Raw genomic sequence first — 15,712 nt, forward strand, 5'->3', positions numbered from 1 at the left:
TGTTGATCGAGCGTTTATGTATGACTCGAGCGATTGATAAAAGTAATTACGTGCTATGACTGACTGTGGCGGGGGAAGGTCAGCTGATGGAAGGAAGGTGTTGACTCCAGCCTTTCACTTTTAGCCCCCGTATGGACAGGTAGAACCTTGCCATATTTAACCCTGAGTCCGGGGCGCGCTATCCGTTGAGAATCGAGAATCGAGATACACCCCCGGCCCCTGGACAGTACCATACATAGTAGTCACCCATTGTACGACAGCAGTTCAGGCGGACGTTTGAGGAGCCGGTAAGTAAGCAAGTAGAATACGTAGGAGTCCGCCATCTGTTCAGGGGAGGAGCAAGACCGAGACTTTTCAGCCTTCGGATGAAAGGCCAGATCTACTACGTCTGCAGTCTCGGCCGTATCTATGTATTGTCATCACAGTGCCCTCAGCCGTGTTGGCGCCGATGTCTACAGGGTAGTTAATGGGTAACTACGGTATCACTCGAAATCTGTCAGTGATGGTTGATGAACCGGCCCCGCACTATATATCTGTTGCCGCCGCTGCACGGAGTATGTAGCGCCTTCACGGATGGTTACTGCCCATCGGCTGCAGCCTGCAGCACTCGTTCTTGCGGCGTGCCTGAGATACCGGGATCCCGTCGGCTCGATCGAGAGTCGGTCGAGGGAAGAAAGCGAGCGCCAAAGATATATATAATCGACGCTTAAGGCTGAATTCCCAGCTCGAAGTGGACAGCTGTTCACTACTCTAGTCTCTAGTCCACTCTACGTCCGCATGCGTGGTTCACTGTTCAGCCGTCACCGGTAATCCGTGTGGATTGTGCATTTGCATTAGATACCGGTAGAGTACTGCCTACTCCATGCTCCATGCGGTCAGAGATGTACCGGTCCATCTATGTATACATACTCGCGGAGTCGGCGCCGCTCAAGTGAGGGGTTACCTACCAATGTGTAGCTACCGGTAGGTATGGACATTGTGCAAGTACCGTAGAAGATGGGATAGAGGCATCAGAGCATCTGGCACTGGCAGCCTGGCTGCGCCCACTTTCGAATTAGCAACAGAGTGCGAATTTTTGTGGAACGTTACAACATACGGCGGTGGGCACATCTACGGGCGAGGTGAGGTGAGGGACAGGTGGTGGGGGGGCAGTTTAGGCGCGCTACGCGCGCGGTGGGGTTTTGGCGATGCGGTGGCCAACTGGCCAGTACGGATTGCAGTAATGGGATTAGTGCGGTTTCCCCAGATCTCGTGTCGTCACTGCAAAGCTGTGGGCGGCGCGTGCGGGCAGGGGAGGGGGTGTGGGTAGGGCACGGCTCGTGGAAGACAAGCGGAAAACGGAGCACAAGCATCAGGGTGGTTGTGATTATGCTCTAGTACGAGTAACAGGTAAGAAGACTACCGTACCATCCTGGCCCGATCGCACTCAAAAAAACTGTGGGGTGAGAGACAGCGGCGGAACGAGCGACTTCCGGTCCGGTCCAATGTTACGCGGTCGGGCCGAGTTGCCACTGCACTGACACCATGCTGAAGGGGTAGGGGAAGAGGCAATTCTTGAGCCGACACGTGATGGCGGCTGGGCTGGCTGGGCTGACTCTGCTCTCCGTCTTTCCGGTCTTGTCGTGATCGTCGGTGACGGCTGCATTACGTATCGTACTAGTGCAGACTCGCCCGCCGGAACGGCAGAAACATGGCGCCGGTATGTAGCGTTGGGATGTTGAGTTCGAGACTGTTGAGATGAAACGAGGACGGCGCACTCTGCGGGTGGGTGTCAACACGTGAGGTGAGAGCCTACCATATTGTTAGCACGATAGCAGAAAGGGGAGGGGAAGGGAAGAAGTCCGGTCGCACCGACTGGCGAACATTCGCGATTTACCCGCAAGAAGGAGGAGAAGTTAGAATCCACTGAAGTTGGGCACTCTACTGGTACTCTACCAGTGCATGTTTCGGTGTCGCCACCCGTATATACGTCGGCTTACTTTTTTCTTTCGTTCTTTCATACGAACCACACTGTGGGGTCGAGGATTGATTGGGATTGGCCTGTCTAGGCGCCGTAAGAGCCTCAGCAAGGTACCAGAGCAACCATGCTGCACGTCGATCTCCACTTGGCTCTGTAAGCGGACGGATGGTGGGGTGGGCGACGGGTGTGGGTGTTGTGGTGGGTTGCATGAAGTGCAATTTAAAATCGCTGCGGAATTTCGCGACGATGATTGTTTGGAGCGAGAAAGGCAGAGTCAGGAGGAGGAGGAGGAGGAGGAGGAGATGGAGGAGGAGGATGAGGAGGGGGAGAAGAAGGAGAAGGAGAAGGGGGGTCTCGGAATGCTATTGTAAATACTTCTTATTTCCCCCCACCAATCTGCTCAACCTGGCGATTAACTACGCCTCGCACTCGCCTATTCATCCTGACTTCGGGAACGAGTGTGTGCGACGCACGGTGAGGTTCGTTTCGGCTGGTCGACATGCCGTGGGCTGAGTTGAGTGAGCTAGCTTCTGGGCTGTCCGACTATGGATTTGCTCTTTCTGCCGATGGCCACGGATACTCGGCTGGATGGGTGAATTGATTTCCGGACAGCCAGGCAGCGACCATGTAGATTCTACTTGGTAGTACGATGGTCGTGATGATGATGATGACGGTTATGATGATTATGATGATTATGATTATGACAATGACAATGATGGTTATGTTGATGATGGTTACGTTGATTATGGTTATGGTGATGATATTGTTGTTGTTGTTGCTGCTGTTATTGTTGTTGATGTTGATGTTGTTGATATTGATATTGATGTTGATGTTGATGTTGATGTTGATGTTGATGTTGATGTTGATGTTGATGTTGATGTTGATGTTGACGATGATGATGATGATGACGACGATCCGTGGTGGATGGTGCCCCATCTACTTTGCGGCTGTAGGCCAGGAATCGAGATGCTGCCGTAGGCTGCTGCTCTTGGCCGAGGAACCGGAGGCTGAAGCGTACCCGGCGTGATCATCAACTACCACCATGAACCCCCCTCGCCTGGTAGCATTCTGGGATTCTGGTTGGGTGTCCTTTGGCGCGCATTCTCGCTCGACTAGTATGACCGTCCTCATTCTCCTGGCGCCGCTGCTGCTGCTGGTTCAAGGAGGCCTGAGCGAAGCAAAATAGTTAAGTACCTCAACCACGCTGCCGCTGCTGCCTTTGCTGTGCTCTTCCGCGATAGGAACTCCAAATTCCCTCCTTCTTCCCTCTTCCATCGTGGTCCTGTACCTGCCTCGCCTACAAAGCACCACCACGAACGACGAAACCGAAGACGCCGAAGACGAAGCACATAACCCATCATTGAGCTTGCGAACTTTGCTCTCTAGCCTTTTTACCCGTGCCATAATACCTCTCTGCAGCACACCGGCTGCAACCACACGTCGAACCCCCCGACTCCACAACGTCTTCACGACTCACCTAGCCGGTCTTCCGTTTGCTGTCTGTTCACTCACGCTACGTTGCGTTACGTTGCCTGCAGTATAGTACCTTCCCGAGTCCTACGTACTCTACGGATCCGGCTCGCGAAAAAGATAGCATACCTATCAGAACCAGCCCGCTGCCTTTCCCGTTCCGTCCGTCTTCCTCTTCCCGCTCGCCGTCTCCTGCGGATTTCCTCCGCCTCTTCTTCTCATCTTCTGTTTAAATACCATCCTCCCTCCGTCGACCGCAATCCGTCCGGATCCGCTTCACGACACGCGCATCCCATCCTCGCGGCAAAAAAGAACCAAGATCGGTCCGAGCCATCCGATCCACCCCGCTCCGTTCAAAACTCATCTCGATTCTGCCTTGCCGTCTTTGCGTTCGGCGTGTGCCAGAGGTGATTGGACTGTAAAAGTCGATTGGCGACGATCATTTCTATCGTTTCCATTATTAAGTATTTGTCGCCGACATTCAGCAAAAAAACACATCTGCCTGCCTGCCTACTTTGATCCTGCAGCCCTGCAGCAAAAGTAGTGTGTCTATCAAGGGGAAAACCGGTTTTGCCGCGTTAAAGCTGACCGACGCTTTTAACTGGTCGCCGAGATGGTGTTGCTGAGAATCCCCTCCCTCGTTCACGGACGACCCAAGAACACTTCCCCAATCTCCAGCCGCTCCGGGTCACCGAAAGCAATGAACGACAGCTCCCTCCTCCTCAAAGTCTCTGTAAACCAGGTATATTCTCCAATCGTCCAGCGGCAAAAAAGAACAAAACAATGACCCCACGAGGAACTCTTGACTGATTCGAATTTCTTTGTGTCGTAGGGTCGGAACTTGGCCCCTAAGGACAAGAACGGTTTCAGCGACCCTGTACGCACCCGCTTTACCCCGCACCTCGCAACGAGAACAACAATTGACATCAACAGTATCTCGTTGTACATTGGAGCGACTACAGCTTCCAGACGGAAGCTCGACCAAAGACCCTTAATCCGGAATGGAACGACACCTTTGATATGCCGCTGAGCGGTGCGGATGGCCTCGCCATGAAGTGCGTGTGCTGGGATAAGGACCTGTTCGGAAGGGTTTGCTCATCTAGCTCAGGAGGAGAAGGAGAAGGTCGGGAAAGCTTTCTAACTCGCTGTCCAGGACTATATGGGGGAATTTGAGGTTTCTCTGGACGACGTGTTTGCGGGGGGTAGAATCTCGGAGGTGCGCACTACCTGTGGCGGTAGCTATCCATCCATGGGTTCGCATTGCTGATATTGCGACCACTACTACAGACGAGGTGGTTCCCATTGAAGTCGAGCCGGAAGAAGGCGGGCGTTTCTGGAGAGATTCAGCTCACTTTGGTGCTGGTCGACACCGCCAACGAGGAAGCCACCACATCCGAGATCTACGCGCAGTGGACCGCGTTCGCGAGAGGCTTCATGGCTCAATCTTCCCCGCCAGACTCTATAAATGAGGACCCGCTGTCGCGCGATTTAGGCTCCAACGAAGATGATGACAGCAGCCCAAGCCCCGGAGAGGACGATGTTTTATCGATGGACAAGCCTCAGGGGGCCAAGCACACGAAGCACAAATCCAAGGGCAAGGGCCATGTTTATCAGTTTAGCAGTGGCTCGGATGTCGTGGGTGTCATCTTTTTGGAGATTTCGTCCATCACCGACTTGCCTCCAGAGAGGAACGGTAAGGATCTGACTCCCCCCAAAGCTAACCTGGAGTGTGCGAGAGGAAGTGGGCTAATTCGGTCGAAGTTACGCGTACTGGGTTTGATATGGACCCGTTCGTGGTCGTATCGCTCGGAAAGAAGACCTTCCGCACACGGCACATCCGGCATTGCCTCAACCCCATTTACGACGAGAAGATGTTGTTTCAGGTTCTCCGCCACGAACAGAAGTACTCTCTCAGCTTTGCCGTGGTCGACAGGGACAAGTTCTCGTCCAACGACTTCGTTGCCGAGACCACATTCCCTTTGCAGGAAATCATTGCTACGCAGCCAGCCGCAGACCCTGAAACCGGCTTATACTACTTCTCAGAGCCATCCGAGGACCAGGGCCCGCCTAGCCCTCAGCCAGGCATCGTACACTCGAACACCGGAAGCAAGTCCAGGTTCCGCCTACCATTGTCACGCTCCGCATCCGGGACGAGTCTTGCTCCTTCCACGAAACGACCAGAACTCGCCCACCGCACGTCGGCCAAGTCGCTCCGCACCATGACCGGCGGAATGGAGCCAACTGGCGCAGAAGATAACACCCTTGTTCCCCCGAACCCCAACCGAGCGATCCCCACGGACAACATTGAATACGAGCTCACACCTTTTTCGATCCCCCTTCCTTTGAAGAACAAGGAGCGGTGGGAGGACAAGCACAAGCCCGAACTTCGCTTCAAGGTGAAGTACGTCCCTTACCCTGCCCTCCGCCAGCAGTTCTGGAGGCACATGTTGCGCCAGTATGACTCGGACGACAGCGGCATGATCAGCCGTGTGGAGCTCACCACAATGCTGGACACCATCGGCTCGACATTGCACGAGAGCACCATCACCTCGTTCTTTGAGAGGTTCAGGGAGAGAAACGGCGCCGAGGATGTAGAATCCGCCGAGTTGACGGTCGACCAAGCCGTAATCTGCTTGGAAGACCAACTCACGGCGCTTTCCAAGAACCAGGGACCCGTAGACCTAGAATCCGAGCCCCCAACGCCTAGCTTCGGGAGCAGAAACCCCTCGGTGCTTTCCTTCCAACAGCAGCCCGTGCTGGGCCTTGCGGGAGAAGAAGGCCACGTACTGGCGGATGAGGACCCGAACGGCAAGTCGGAGGAGCACGTTATCCAGATCAGGGAGTGCCCATTGTGTCACCAGCCGCGCATGAATAAGCGATCGGAGATGGATATAGTGACACATCTGGCCACCTGTGCATCTCAGGATTGGCGTCAGGTCGACAAGCTGGTCATGGGTGGATTTGTTACCTCCAGCCAGGCTCAGCGGAAGTGGTACTCCAAGGTAGGCCGACAATGCTTAGCTACGTAGGTGGTTTTCCTAACATTTGCATAGGTGATTTCCAAAGTTTCATACGGAGGATACAAGTTGGGAGCCAATTCTGCGAACATCCTTGTGCAGGACAGGATCACGGGTCAAATCCAAGAGGAGCGCATGAGTGTATACGTTCGTCTCGGTATCCGGCTGCTCTACAAGGGTCTCGGTGGAAGCAGTATGGAGAAGAAAAGGAGTAAGTTCACTGTGCCATTCGTGATTAGGATGTGGCACTAACGGCGAGCAGTTCGGAAACTCTTGTACTCGCTGAGTGTTAAGCAAGGTAAAAAATTCGATAACCCTGCTTCGGCGAGAGATATCAAGGGCTTTATTGCGTTCCATCAACTCAACCTCGACGAGGTTCTCTTGCCTTTGGAGGATTTCAAGACGTAAGTCGGATCTTTGTCCTTTCGTGTCTATTCGGTGTGTTGATCATTTTGATAGGTTCAATGAGTTCTTCTACCGGAAGCTAAAGCCCGATGCTCGGCCTTGCTCGGCCCCTGAAAACCCCAAGGTTATCGTGTCCCCCGCGGATTGTCGGTCCATCGTTTTCAACAAATTGGACGATGCCACTCGTATCTGGATCAAGGGTCGCGAATTCAGCATCGCGAGACTCCTCGGTGATGCCTACCCCGAGGACGCCAAACGGTTTGAGAAGGGAGGGTTGGGAATCTTCCGATTGGCGCCGCAGGATTACCACCGATTCCATTGTCCAGTGGACGGTATCATGGGAGAACCTAAGCTCATCAAGGGCGAGTACTACACGGTGAACCCCATGGCTATCCGTTCCGCGTAAGTCCATCATCTACCCTCAATGCGAGCATCCTGTTAACATGAATTATAGTCTGGATGTCTACGGTGAAAACGTCCGCGTTCTTGTTCCCTTCGATTCGGTTGAGCACGGACGTGTAATGGCGGTTTGCGTAGGCGCAATGATGGTGGGTAGCACCGTGATTACTGCGAAGCCTGGCCCAGTATCTCGAACAGACGAGTTTGGTTACTTCCAGTTTGGTGGAAGTACCATCGTTCTCCTGTTTGAGCCCGGCAGGATGGTGTTTGATGGTGACCTCGTCGACAACTCCAACGGCGCGCTAGAAACGCTGGTTCGGGTGGGGATGTCGATTGGTCACAGTCCCGGAATGCCCGCGGTTGAGGAGCGGAAGGAGAATGTTACGCAAGAGGATCTGGCGGATGCTAGACGGAGGATTGGAGGCAGTTTGGCGCCGACGGCGCCGTAGATTTTGCGTTGCAAGTATTTGAGTTGTGTACTTGAACCAACATGGCATGAGCAGAGAAAGGTCTTTTCAACAAGGGTTTATGTGTTTTTTTTTTCTTCGGCTCTTTTTTTTGGCTTTACTTTACTGTATTCAAAGGGGGGAGGGGGGCAAGGGATACCAACGTTTTGTTTGCTGTTGACTTGCGGCTGCTATTTACGAGTGTTTTTTTTCTTCTTGATTCTTCGGTATTTGAGTGGGTTTATGAGCAATGCTCGCAATGGCACTCTATGGGCAATGAGTTAGGATGACATGAGATGAGTGGGTTTCAACTGAACTTTTGAACACATAATTACGATTAAGAGTTGTTTTGATGCTATTCGTGAGGTTATAGCTGGCACGGCTTGTTAAGGATGAATGTAGCCTTTTGAGATGCCATTGAGAGAGTGTGTGAGGGAGAGAACACCAATTTATTTCTCATACTGCCTTGCTGGACTACGGCGAACCAAACCTTTCCTACACTTTGGCATTCCAGAGAGACAATATCGATTTACTACCTATCACATACAACCTTGCCAGACTATGACGACCACAAATCCGACCTTTCCTATCAGCTCCGCCTTTGAGATTCAGAGAGAGAGAACATCGACATATTCTCGCACACGGGGCCGCCTTTGAGATTCCAAACCACACAGCCATAGTCGCAACACTGACCATTCGAGTGAGAAGCAGTGCCTCCCACCGTTATGCACGCGGCCCGAGCCACGCCAAGCCACTATGCGTTCCGCACCCCCAACACAAACAAAAACAACAAGGGGCAGCAGCGGCATCGCAACCAACACGCGACTGCTCGGACGACGGGTAACACTCCTCCTCCTCCCCGCCTCCTCAATCAATCCAGGCTTTCTCCCTTATCACATTGTCCGCCTATCTGCCCGCCTGCCCGCCCCCCCTCCCCGCTCCTCCGCCCCCGCCGCCGCCTGACTTCGTCGTCGTCGCGTCGTGTCTCCTCCCGTAACCGAAGAAAGAAAGCGTTGTTGTTGAGCCGCGTCCTCCCCATCGCAACCGTCAACAAACTAAACAACGCCCGCCCGACCCTACCCAACCACCCAACCACCCGCCCACCCACCGCCAGCAACCACAGGTACAAGCCATTGCGCGCGCTCAAAGAACGCACGAGATAGACGACGAGAACCCACGTCACCTGCGCGCCGAATGCAGGTAGCACAGCGACCGCTCCCCGTCCACGCACAGCAGCAGCAGCCATCACCTCACACGCACACGCACACGATGCCCGCGGCAACAACCAAGCGGAAAAGCAAAGCGGCGGGCCTCGACGTGGTCGAGAACGGCATCGGCGGCGGGAAGGAGAATAGTAGTGTGGTGCTGCCGCGGAAGAAGCGGGACACTGCGGCTGGGAATGGGAGTGGGGAGAAGAAACCGGCAAAGGTCAGTGAGACACGAGAGCGCGTTTTTTTTAGTGTTTTTTTTCTCTTGCTTTCTTCCTGCCTTGCTCTTGCGGGATGATAAGGTAGCTGATGAGGGGGACAGAAACGGAAGAAGGATCTGGATACCGATGGGGACTTTCAGTTCCGGAGGAGGAAGTCCACACGGTTAGCGACGCGCGCCGAGGCGGCTGCGGGTGCGAGTGAGGATGCGACGGTGATAGCTACGCCCGAGGAATTGGCGGCCCCCGCAACGACGGCAAGGACGCAAAGGAAGGCGGTGGCGAGTGTGGTCCCAGAGACGCCAGTGGTCAGAGCGAAGCCGGTGTCATTACCATTGGACTCGCCGACACCCCCGCCGCCGCGCGCGACAAGGAAGAAGAAGGAGAAGAGAAGGGAGGAGAATGGGGATGCGGTGATGGTTGAGAAGCCGGCATCCCCGCCGCTTGCACCTACGACTCGATCCAGGAAGCCTGATAAGAGACGGCGGAATGAGAAGACGGCTGGCGCGGCGACGGCGGTGTCGGCGTCGGTGTCGGAACATGATGCGTCCGTCGATGACTCGTATTCGAGGAAGATACAGCTTCCGACTTCGGATACTCCAATGCAGAGAAGGAATCAGGAGCTACGAAAGGGATCCGGCGCGGAAGGTTCAAGCCGGAGACGGTCGAGTTTAGGCATGAGGGGTCGTCGAGCTTCCTCCATGATGCAGAGCGGTTTAGTGGGTATGACATAATCCGAACTCATCCTGTCACTCGGGAGCAGAGACATCTGACATTTTTTATTTTTCTGCAGCTGCTCCACACGGCGAAATTTCACACGAAGAGTTCTACAAACACATTGGGTCCGATGAGATGGAAAACACAAGGATGAAGCAGCTTCTCGTGTGGTGCGGTCGAAGGGCATTGGACAGTCTCGGGGATGCACCACCGGTACCACCGCCGTCGCAAGGGAGTAGCGGCGGTGTGGACCAGAGTGCACGTCATATCGGTAGGTATTGGCTCGATTTATATCTGCTGGGACAGCTGGCTGACCACCTGGTTTCGTTGTGTTGCAGCACGGGTGATAGCTGAAAGTGTGGTCAAGGAGATCTCGACCAACGGAGCGTTGTCGACATGGTTCACACGGGTAAGCGTTACATCTACCGTCTCTTCCCGTCTCCTATCTGAGCCTGTAAAGCGATTTGCGATCTGGAATCGAATCAACTGACCACAAAAAACGTTGCTCCGACAGGCAAACTCACCGGCTTCTGCAGCGATCAAGAAACCCAACCCGAAGAACGAGGAGAACCAGACAAAAGAGAAGGAGCTTCTAGCCCAGTTAGAGTCGTACGTCTATGCGCTCCATCTGTTTTTTTTTCTTTCTCCCGCGTAACCTCCCTCCCTCCCGACACGTTTGATTACCCAACGCTTGTGCAAGACAAGCGCACCTGTACAACCGCACAGTGCATGCAGGATTCAACGGGCTTCCCACTCAGCTCCGATCTGCTGCATGAAGCAAAGGGCAGATAACCCAGATTTCATCCCTGCTGTCTCACTCACGTGTCCTCGACTACTCTGCTACTCGCCGCCCGCAACGCGAAGCTAACGAGACGAATCGTGCAGACTCGATACCGAATGCAGCACCTGGAAAGCGCTTCGCGCACTCGACAAGCCGGACTTCCCCTTGCTACCAGCAGAAGGCGATGACGATCACACGGCGTTACTTCGCCCCGCGGAGCGTGCTTTTGCCGAAGCACGTCGAAGCGGGGACGATGTCATCGCCGCAGCAAAACGCCTCGTAAAACAGCAAACCACAGACATCGAATTCGATATGGATCGGTTCGCGGACAGCGTGCACCGCCTTCAGATTTACGGCGATGCGGCTGATCGATTAGCGGGTCAGGTTCTCGTCGGAGCTGGCGAGGCGGTTAGAAGGAACGACGCGATTGTAAAGAAGACGGTCGGAACCGATGGTTTACCCTTACAAGAAGTGCTACGGTCCATATCGAACACCTCTCACCACCACCTCCACGCTGCATCGTGATGTCACCCCGCATGGAATCGAGTCGGTCACAGGGTCACCAAGGAGAAGGATTGGGGATCTGGGAAAGTTTATCGGAAGCGGGCGTGGTTATCTCGTCTTGGGTCGCCGGGGTCGGGAGGGGAGGCTGGGACTTGCTTTGGAGGATTTTTGCTTTTTTGAAATTCAACCTGGCTACTTGACTTGCGCATGCTGCTTCTTCTTTTTTTATTTGCTTTCTCGGGTGAAATTTGCGGGTTTTTTTTTTCTTGCTTCTTTCCTTTTCCTTTCGATTGGGGCGTACTCTATACTTGTATTTTCGTGTCGTCGCGGTGTTTTATTTTTCCTCCGCTTTTGCTTTTGCTTTTTTTGTGCTGGAGGGTTACAATTATGCCGTGTCGTGGTGTGTGTGTGTATGTGTGTGTGTGCTTGCACGATGCTTCCCAATCCCCCGCCCGCCGCCCGCCCGCTGTGGGAATGAACGCACGGAATGGAGTTACATATCATTCAAAGAAGGAACACTTTACCGTTATGTTTTGTATGCATACCTGCTCGGCTCGAGATGGGAGGGGGCTTGTACAAAGTGTCAGAGTCGTGAGCGAGCCTGAACTGTGAACTGTGAACTGTGAAGGCATATCAATTCTCCATCCGGCGTTGGGCATCATGCATCAGGCGTCAGGCATCAGGCATCAAGCGTCATGAGTACCGAGTAGCAACGAGTCTCGCGAGCGTCGTCGTCAAGTTTGAGTTTGAGTTTGAGTGAGGTGTGGTGATATTTAAACACCGGACGTTCTGGGCCATGGGCGGTGGGGAGCTATTATTGCGTACGCCGCGGATTGATGGGATGGGACGTCCACGGAACGGAACGGGATGTTTCTCTGGTTTGGGTGGGAGAGATAGAGGAAGGAGGGGGAGGGAGGGAGGGTAGATCTTCCGGCGCTCCGGAATCTGGATTATGTTTCTGTTTCCGTTTCTCCCTCTGTTTCTCCTTCTCGTTCATGCTCCTCGGTCCATGCGGATTGAGAGTGAGATTGGGATTGAGATTGAACGTGAATGATCAATTGAAAGTGAACGTGAATGACAGGTGACAGGTGAAAGGTTTCCTCGCCCCTCCCCCTCCCACCAAGTACTCTGGAAACCTAGAAATCTGGAGACTTGGGAAACCTGGAAATCTGGACCCTTTTTAAATAATAAAAGAATGGTGTTTCTCTCTCTCTCTCTCTCAACGGGCGCGCGATTTCGGGATTACGGGACCCGTATACCTGGGTGACTGGGTGATTGGGTGATTGGGTGATTGGGTTAGATCTGGAATTCTAGGGGCGATAGAGTACATACGTTTTAACGGACCTATCAAGTAATGTACGGTAGATATAGTTACTCTAGAATACTGCGGTACTTTTCTACGTACGCAGTTTACAGTTTACATACAGTGTACACCGCACCGCACTGCTCGCACCTGCCACGGGTGGTATCAGTGTCAATGTCGATGTCGATGTTGTACTCTACTTTACTACTCTATTCTAAAGTACCGGTATAGGTAAGGGACTGTGGGGCCGGAGCGTTAGCTGTCACCGTCACCTCACCGTCCCATCACCCGTCACCGTCCCGTGCCGTCACATGTCGTCAAATGATTAGATATTTTTATTTTTATTTTTAGGGTGGCTGATCATTGATGGACGGGTGACGATCACGGAATATCACGCCTTGTTCGTTCGTTCGTCGTTGCCGTCATAGTGTCGAGTTGTGTACTACGTCCTGCGTACTCCGTAGAGTATGGATTCTCGGGCGAATGTGCATGTGTGCTTGTACTCTACCTATACTCCGCAAATTGCAATACTACAATTGCAACCCCGTCGCTGCCGCCATAGTTACTACGGGGCCGCGGTGACAGCTGCACCACACAGTACCGCACCGAGTATGATGTTGTACACGTACTGCGCCGCCGCCGCCGCCGCTTGCGCCGCAAGCGAGGGTGACTGGTGACTGGAGATTGGAGTAGCTAGGTCCAGGTACTTACGCTACGCCTTACACCTTACTTACACATTCATTTACACATGGATACCTTACACATTTACATTTACACATGGATACCTGCCTTCATCTCCCTCCCTCACTCCCTCGCTGGGGCATCCTCACACCGTCGAACTGACCACATCCTACGCAAACGGAGTCACGCGCCGGCCGGCAGTGTCAACTCGTCACCATCAATTCGTCAACCATCAACCCGTCAAAGTTGGGGAAGGAAGGAAGAAAAGAAAGATTTTTCGTTCCATCTCTTCCTTTACGCACATGCCGAGCGGCCCGGTCGGTGCCCACTGCCAATCAGTGTTTGTGGAGTATGTACGTTTGCGGAGTATGTACATACATATATAACGCAGAACGCAGAACGCAGAACGCAACACAGACCAGCGAGATGTCGATCCTCCGCCGATTCCGATCCTGAGAATCTCAGATTCGCTTAGATAGGTACTTACCTATAACTAGGTACGCGGCGAGCATGACGCAGTGGCAGTCGCAGTGGCAGTGGTAGTCGCAGAAGCAGAAGCAGTCGCCGCTGCCGGATGTGATGTGGATGTGATGAGTCGGTTTTTATGGTTTTTGTGGTATTTCTGGAAAGTTGCGGGTCGGGCGGTGTAGGAGGGGGAGCAGGATGGGGATGCGGAGGAGGAGGAGGAGAATACGGTAAAAGGTGCTTTACATAAATACACATACACAAGTGCATACACAAGTACAAGTACATACACAAGTGCATACACAAGTGCATACACAAGTGCATACACAAGTGCATACACAAGTGCATACACAAGTATGCATGTATGTATTCCCGAAGTCCAATACCCGAAGCCCAATGCCCGATGTCCAATATCAGCTGTCCAGTTCCGCGACAGCATATTTCATTTCGTTCATTTTGTTCGTCCCGTTCCGTTCCAATTCAATTCATTTCAATTCGTTTCCTTTCGCGTCTGTCCGTGTCTGTCGCGACTCGCACGGGCAGCTACCGTACTTTCAAGTCTCCACTCTCCACTCTCCACTCTCCATAGTTATATAAATCTACCTTTGTATATGCAGGGTGTGATACCTAGATGGCTGGAGTCAGTAGAGTATTGGTGTGGGTGTGTCGCTGGTACGATCGATATAGTGGAGAACCCGTCGGTGCCCTCGATACCTCGATACGGCAACTGGCTGTCCCAGACTCCGCACTCTCCGCACTCTGGATACATAGGTATATATTCTGGTATGTACTCTATGCACCAACTCTGTCGTTCCACTTTTCTCCAGCCAGCCAGACACATGGAATCACTCGGCGTTACTAGTACTGACCAGTGACCACCCCCATCGGCCTCATCAGGCAGGAGGTAGATACTCTACTCTACTCTGGGTATGTATGTATGTACTCGACATATCATCGTCCCTCCATCTGCCCCTGTCCGCCCGGTGGTACATACCGCCAATCATACCGACCGTGCAACACACCGCTACCCACTCTATCGATCGGGGAATCGATATCAGATGTCATCCATCGAATCGGCAGGGCAGGGGAAGGGGGAGGGGAGGGGAAGGGGAGGGAGGGGGGCAGTGTGGATGTGGATGGATGAATGGATGGATGGATGGATGATGGATGCGTGAGTAGAGTACTCTATGTACATATGCAGAGTGGGTACTAGAGTACCTACTACCGACTAGGTAGGGAGTGGTATTGAGCAGCAGCAGCAGCAGCGAATTAGATATTATTTTTTCGTCACTTTGTAGTTATGTAGGGGGGGGGGAGGGGGGAAGGAGGGACACCGAATCGGTCACGGTTCACGGTTCACGATGAATGGAAGGAAGGATTCTGAATCTGATTCCGATTCTGGTTCTGATTCTGTTCTTCCTGCGCGCACGCCGGACTGGGAGCACCCCTGATGCTGCTGCTCACAGGTCGATGGGGAGTTTTTGTGTATGCTGTCTCAAGTCTCGATCTCGCAGCGACACGAGGGCTAGTTCCGGAGGCGATGTTATGTTACATACATACGGGGAGGGAGGGGACCGGCTGGCGGTTGTGTTGTGTTATGTGTGGGTGTGTGTGTATGTGCGAGCGAGCTACATCGAGAGGGTGGGGGGAGGGGGGGCTGGTAGAGTGGGTGGGTAGGTGATTACCGGGGAGAGAGGCGGGGCTGATGATGACGATGGTTCTGCTCGTTTTTGTTGCCCTGCTGCTGGCTGGAAAGCGAATCTGAGATCTCGAATGAGTGAGAGCGCGGTGGGTACATGTGGCATATGAGATCCATGGACAGCTGGCCCCGGACAGCGATGGGGGGGCCTACCTACCCTATAAGCGTAGCCGATAATGATCTGACTCGGTTCCGTCTCACCTCACCCTCCCTCATGGGAGAGACAGCGAGCATCGTGCAGAGCTTGAGGCGGAGCTTGGGCTTCATTCCCGAGCTTCAGCTTCACCGAACAGCGCCTCCCATAGGTAAGTTTGTAAATACCTAGGTGGAATCGGTAGGGCCCTCCGTCGGGATTTTTTTCATTCTTTTCGCTGGAATGGTTCTCTTTCGGGACCTTAGTCATCGCGGTGCGCACTCTCACTCAGCCCCTGACCTGACT

General features: G+C 53.4%; 5 protein-coding genes across 5 annotated transcripts; 4 read left to right on the forward strand and 1 right to left on the reverse strand.

Moving 5' to 3' along the window:
• Positions 1-1,401: 1,401 nt before the first annotated feature.
• Positions 1,402-2,896, reverse strand: BZA05DRAFT_468575 (uncharacterized protein; the record flags this gene model as incomplete). Its single annotated transcript, XM_051487857.1, has 2 exons — positions 1,402-1,791; positions 2,609-2,896. The coding sequence occupies 2 exons, from the start codon at positions 2,894-2,896 to the stop codon at positions 1,657-1,659; spliced, it is 423 nt and encodes a 140-aa protein (XP_051340520.1). The 3' UTR covers positions 1,402-1,656.
• Positions 2,897-4,150: 1,254 nt separating this feature from the next.
• BZA05DRAFT_395273 (phosphatidylserine decarboxylase-domain-containing protein) lies at positions 4,151-8,131 on the forward strand. Its single transcript, XM_051483415.1, has 9 exons — positions 4,151-4,307; positions 4,364-4,519; positions 4,584-4,646; positions 4,718-5,123; positions 5,192-6,432; positions 6,484-6,658; positions 6,710-6,851; positions 6,907-7,254; positions 7,307-8,131. The coding sequence occupies exons 2-9, from the start codon at positions 4,451-4,453 to the stop codon at positions 7,698-7,700; spliced, it is 2,838 nt and encodes a 945-aa protein (XP_051340521.1). The 5' UTR covers positions 4,151-4,307; positions 4,364-4,450; the 3' UTR covers positions 7,701-8,131.
• A 492-nt stretch (positions 8,132-8,623) lies between these two features.
• BZA05DRAFT_275993 (uncharacterized protein) lies at positions 8,624-9,950 on the forward strand. Its single transcript, XM_051480281.1, has 2 exons — positions 8,624-9,125; positions 9,228-9,950. Exons 1-2 carry the CDS (start codon positions 8,892-8,894, stop codon positions 9,855-9,857), a joined length of 864 nt encoding a protein of 287 aa, XP_051340522.1. The 5' UTR covers positions 8,624-8,891; the 3' UTR covers positions 9,858-9,950.
• On the forward strand, positions 9,824-11,611 carry BZA05DRAFT_395277 (kinetochore-associated protein Dsn1/Mis13). The gene is made up of 4 exons (XM_051483416.1): positions 9,824-10,111; positions 10,179-10,249; positions 10,355-10,449; positions 10,726-11,611. Exons 1-4 carry the CDS (start codon positions 9,976-9,978, stop codon positions 11,144-11,146), a joined length of 723 nt encoding a protein of 240 aa, XP_051340523.1. The 5' UTR covers positions 9,824-9,975; the 3' UTR covers positions 11,147-11,611.
• Positions 11,612-14,972: 3,361 nt separating this feature from the next.
• On the forward strand, positions 14,973-15,536 carry BZA05DRAFT_395285 (uncharacterized protein). The gene has a single exon (XM_051483417.1). It carries the CDS (start codon positions 15,025-15,027, stop codon positions 15,253-15,255), a length of 231 nt encoding a protein of 76 aa, XP_051340524.1. The 5' UTR covers positions 14,973-15,024; the 3' UTR covers positions 15,256-15,536.
• The last annotated feature ends 176 nt before the right edge of the window (positions 15,537-15,712 follow it).

The sequence above is a fragment of the Tricharina praecox genome (assembly GCF_024521635.1).
Source record: "Tricharina praecox strain CBS 144465 chromosome Unknown BZA05scaffold_9, whole genome shotgun sequence".
In the NCBI taxonomy this organism is placed as follows: Eukaryota; Fungi; Ascomycota; class Pezizomycetes; order Pezizales; family Pyronemataceae; genus Tricharina; species Tricharina praecox.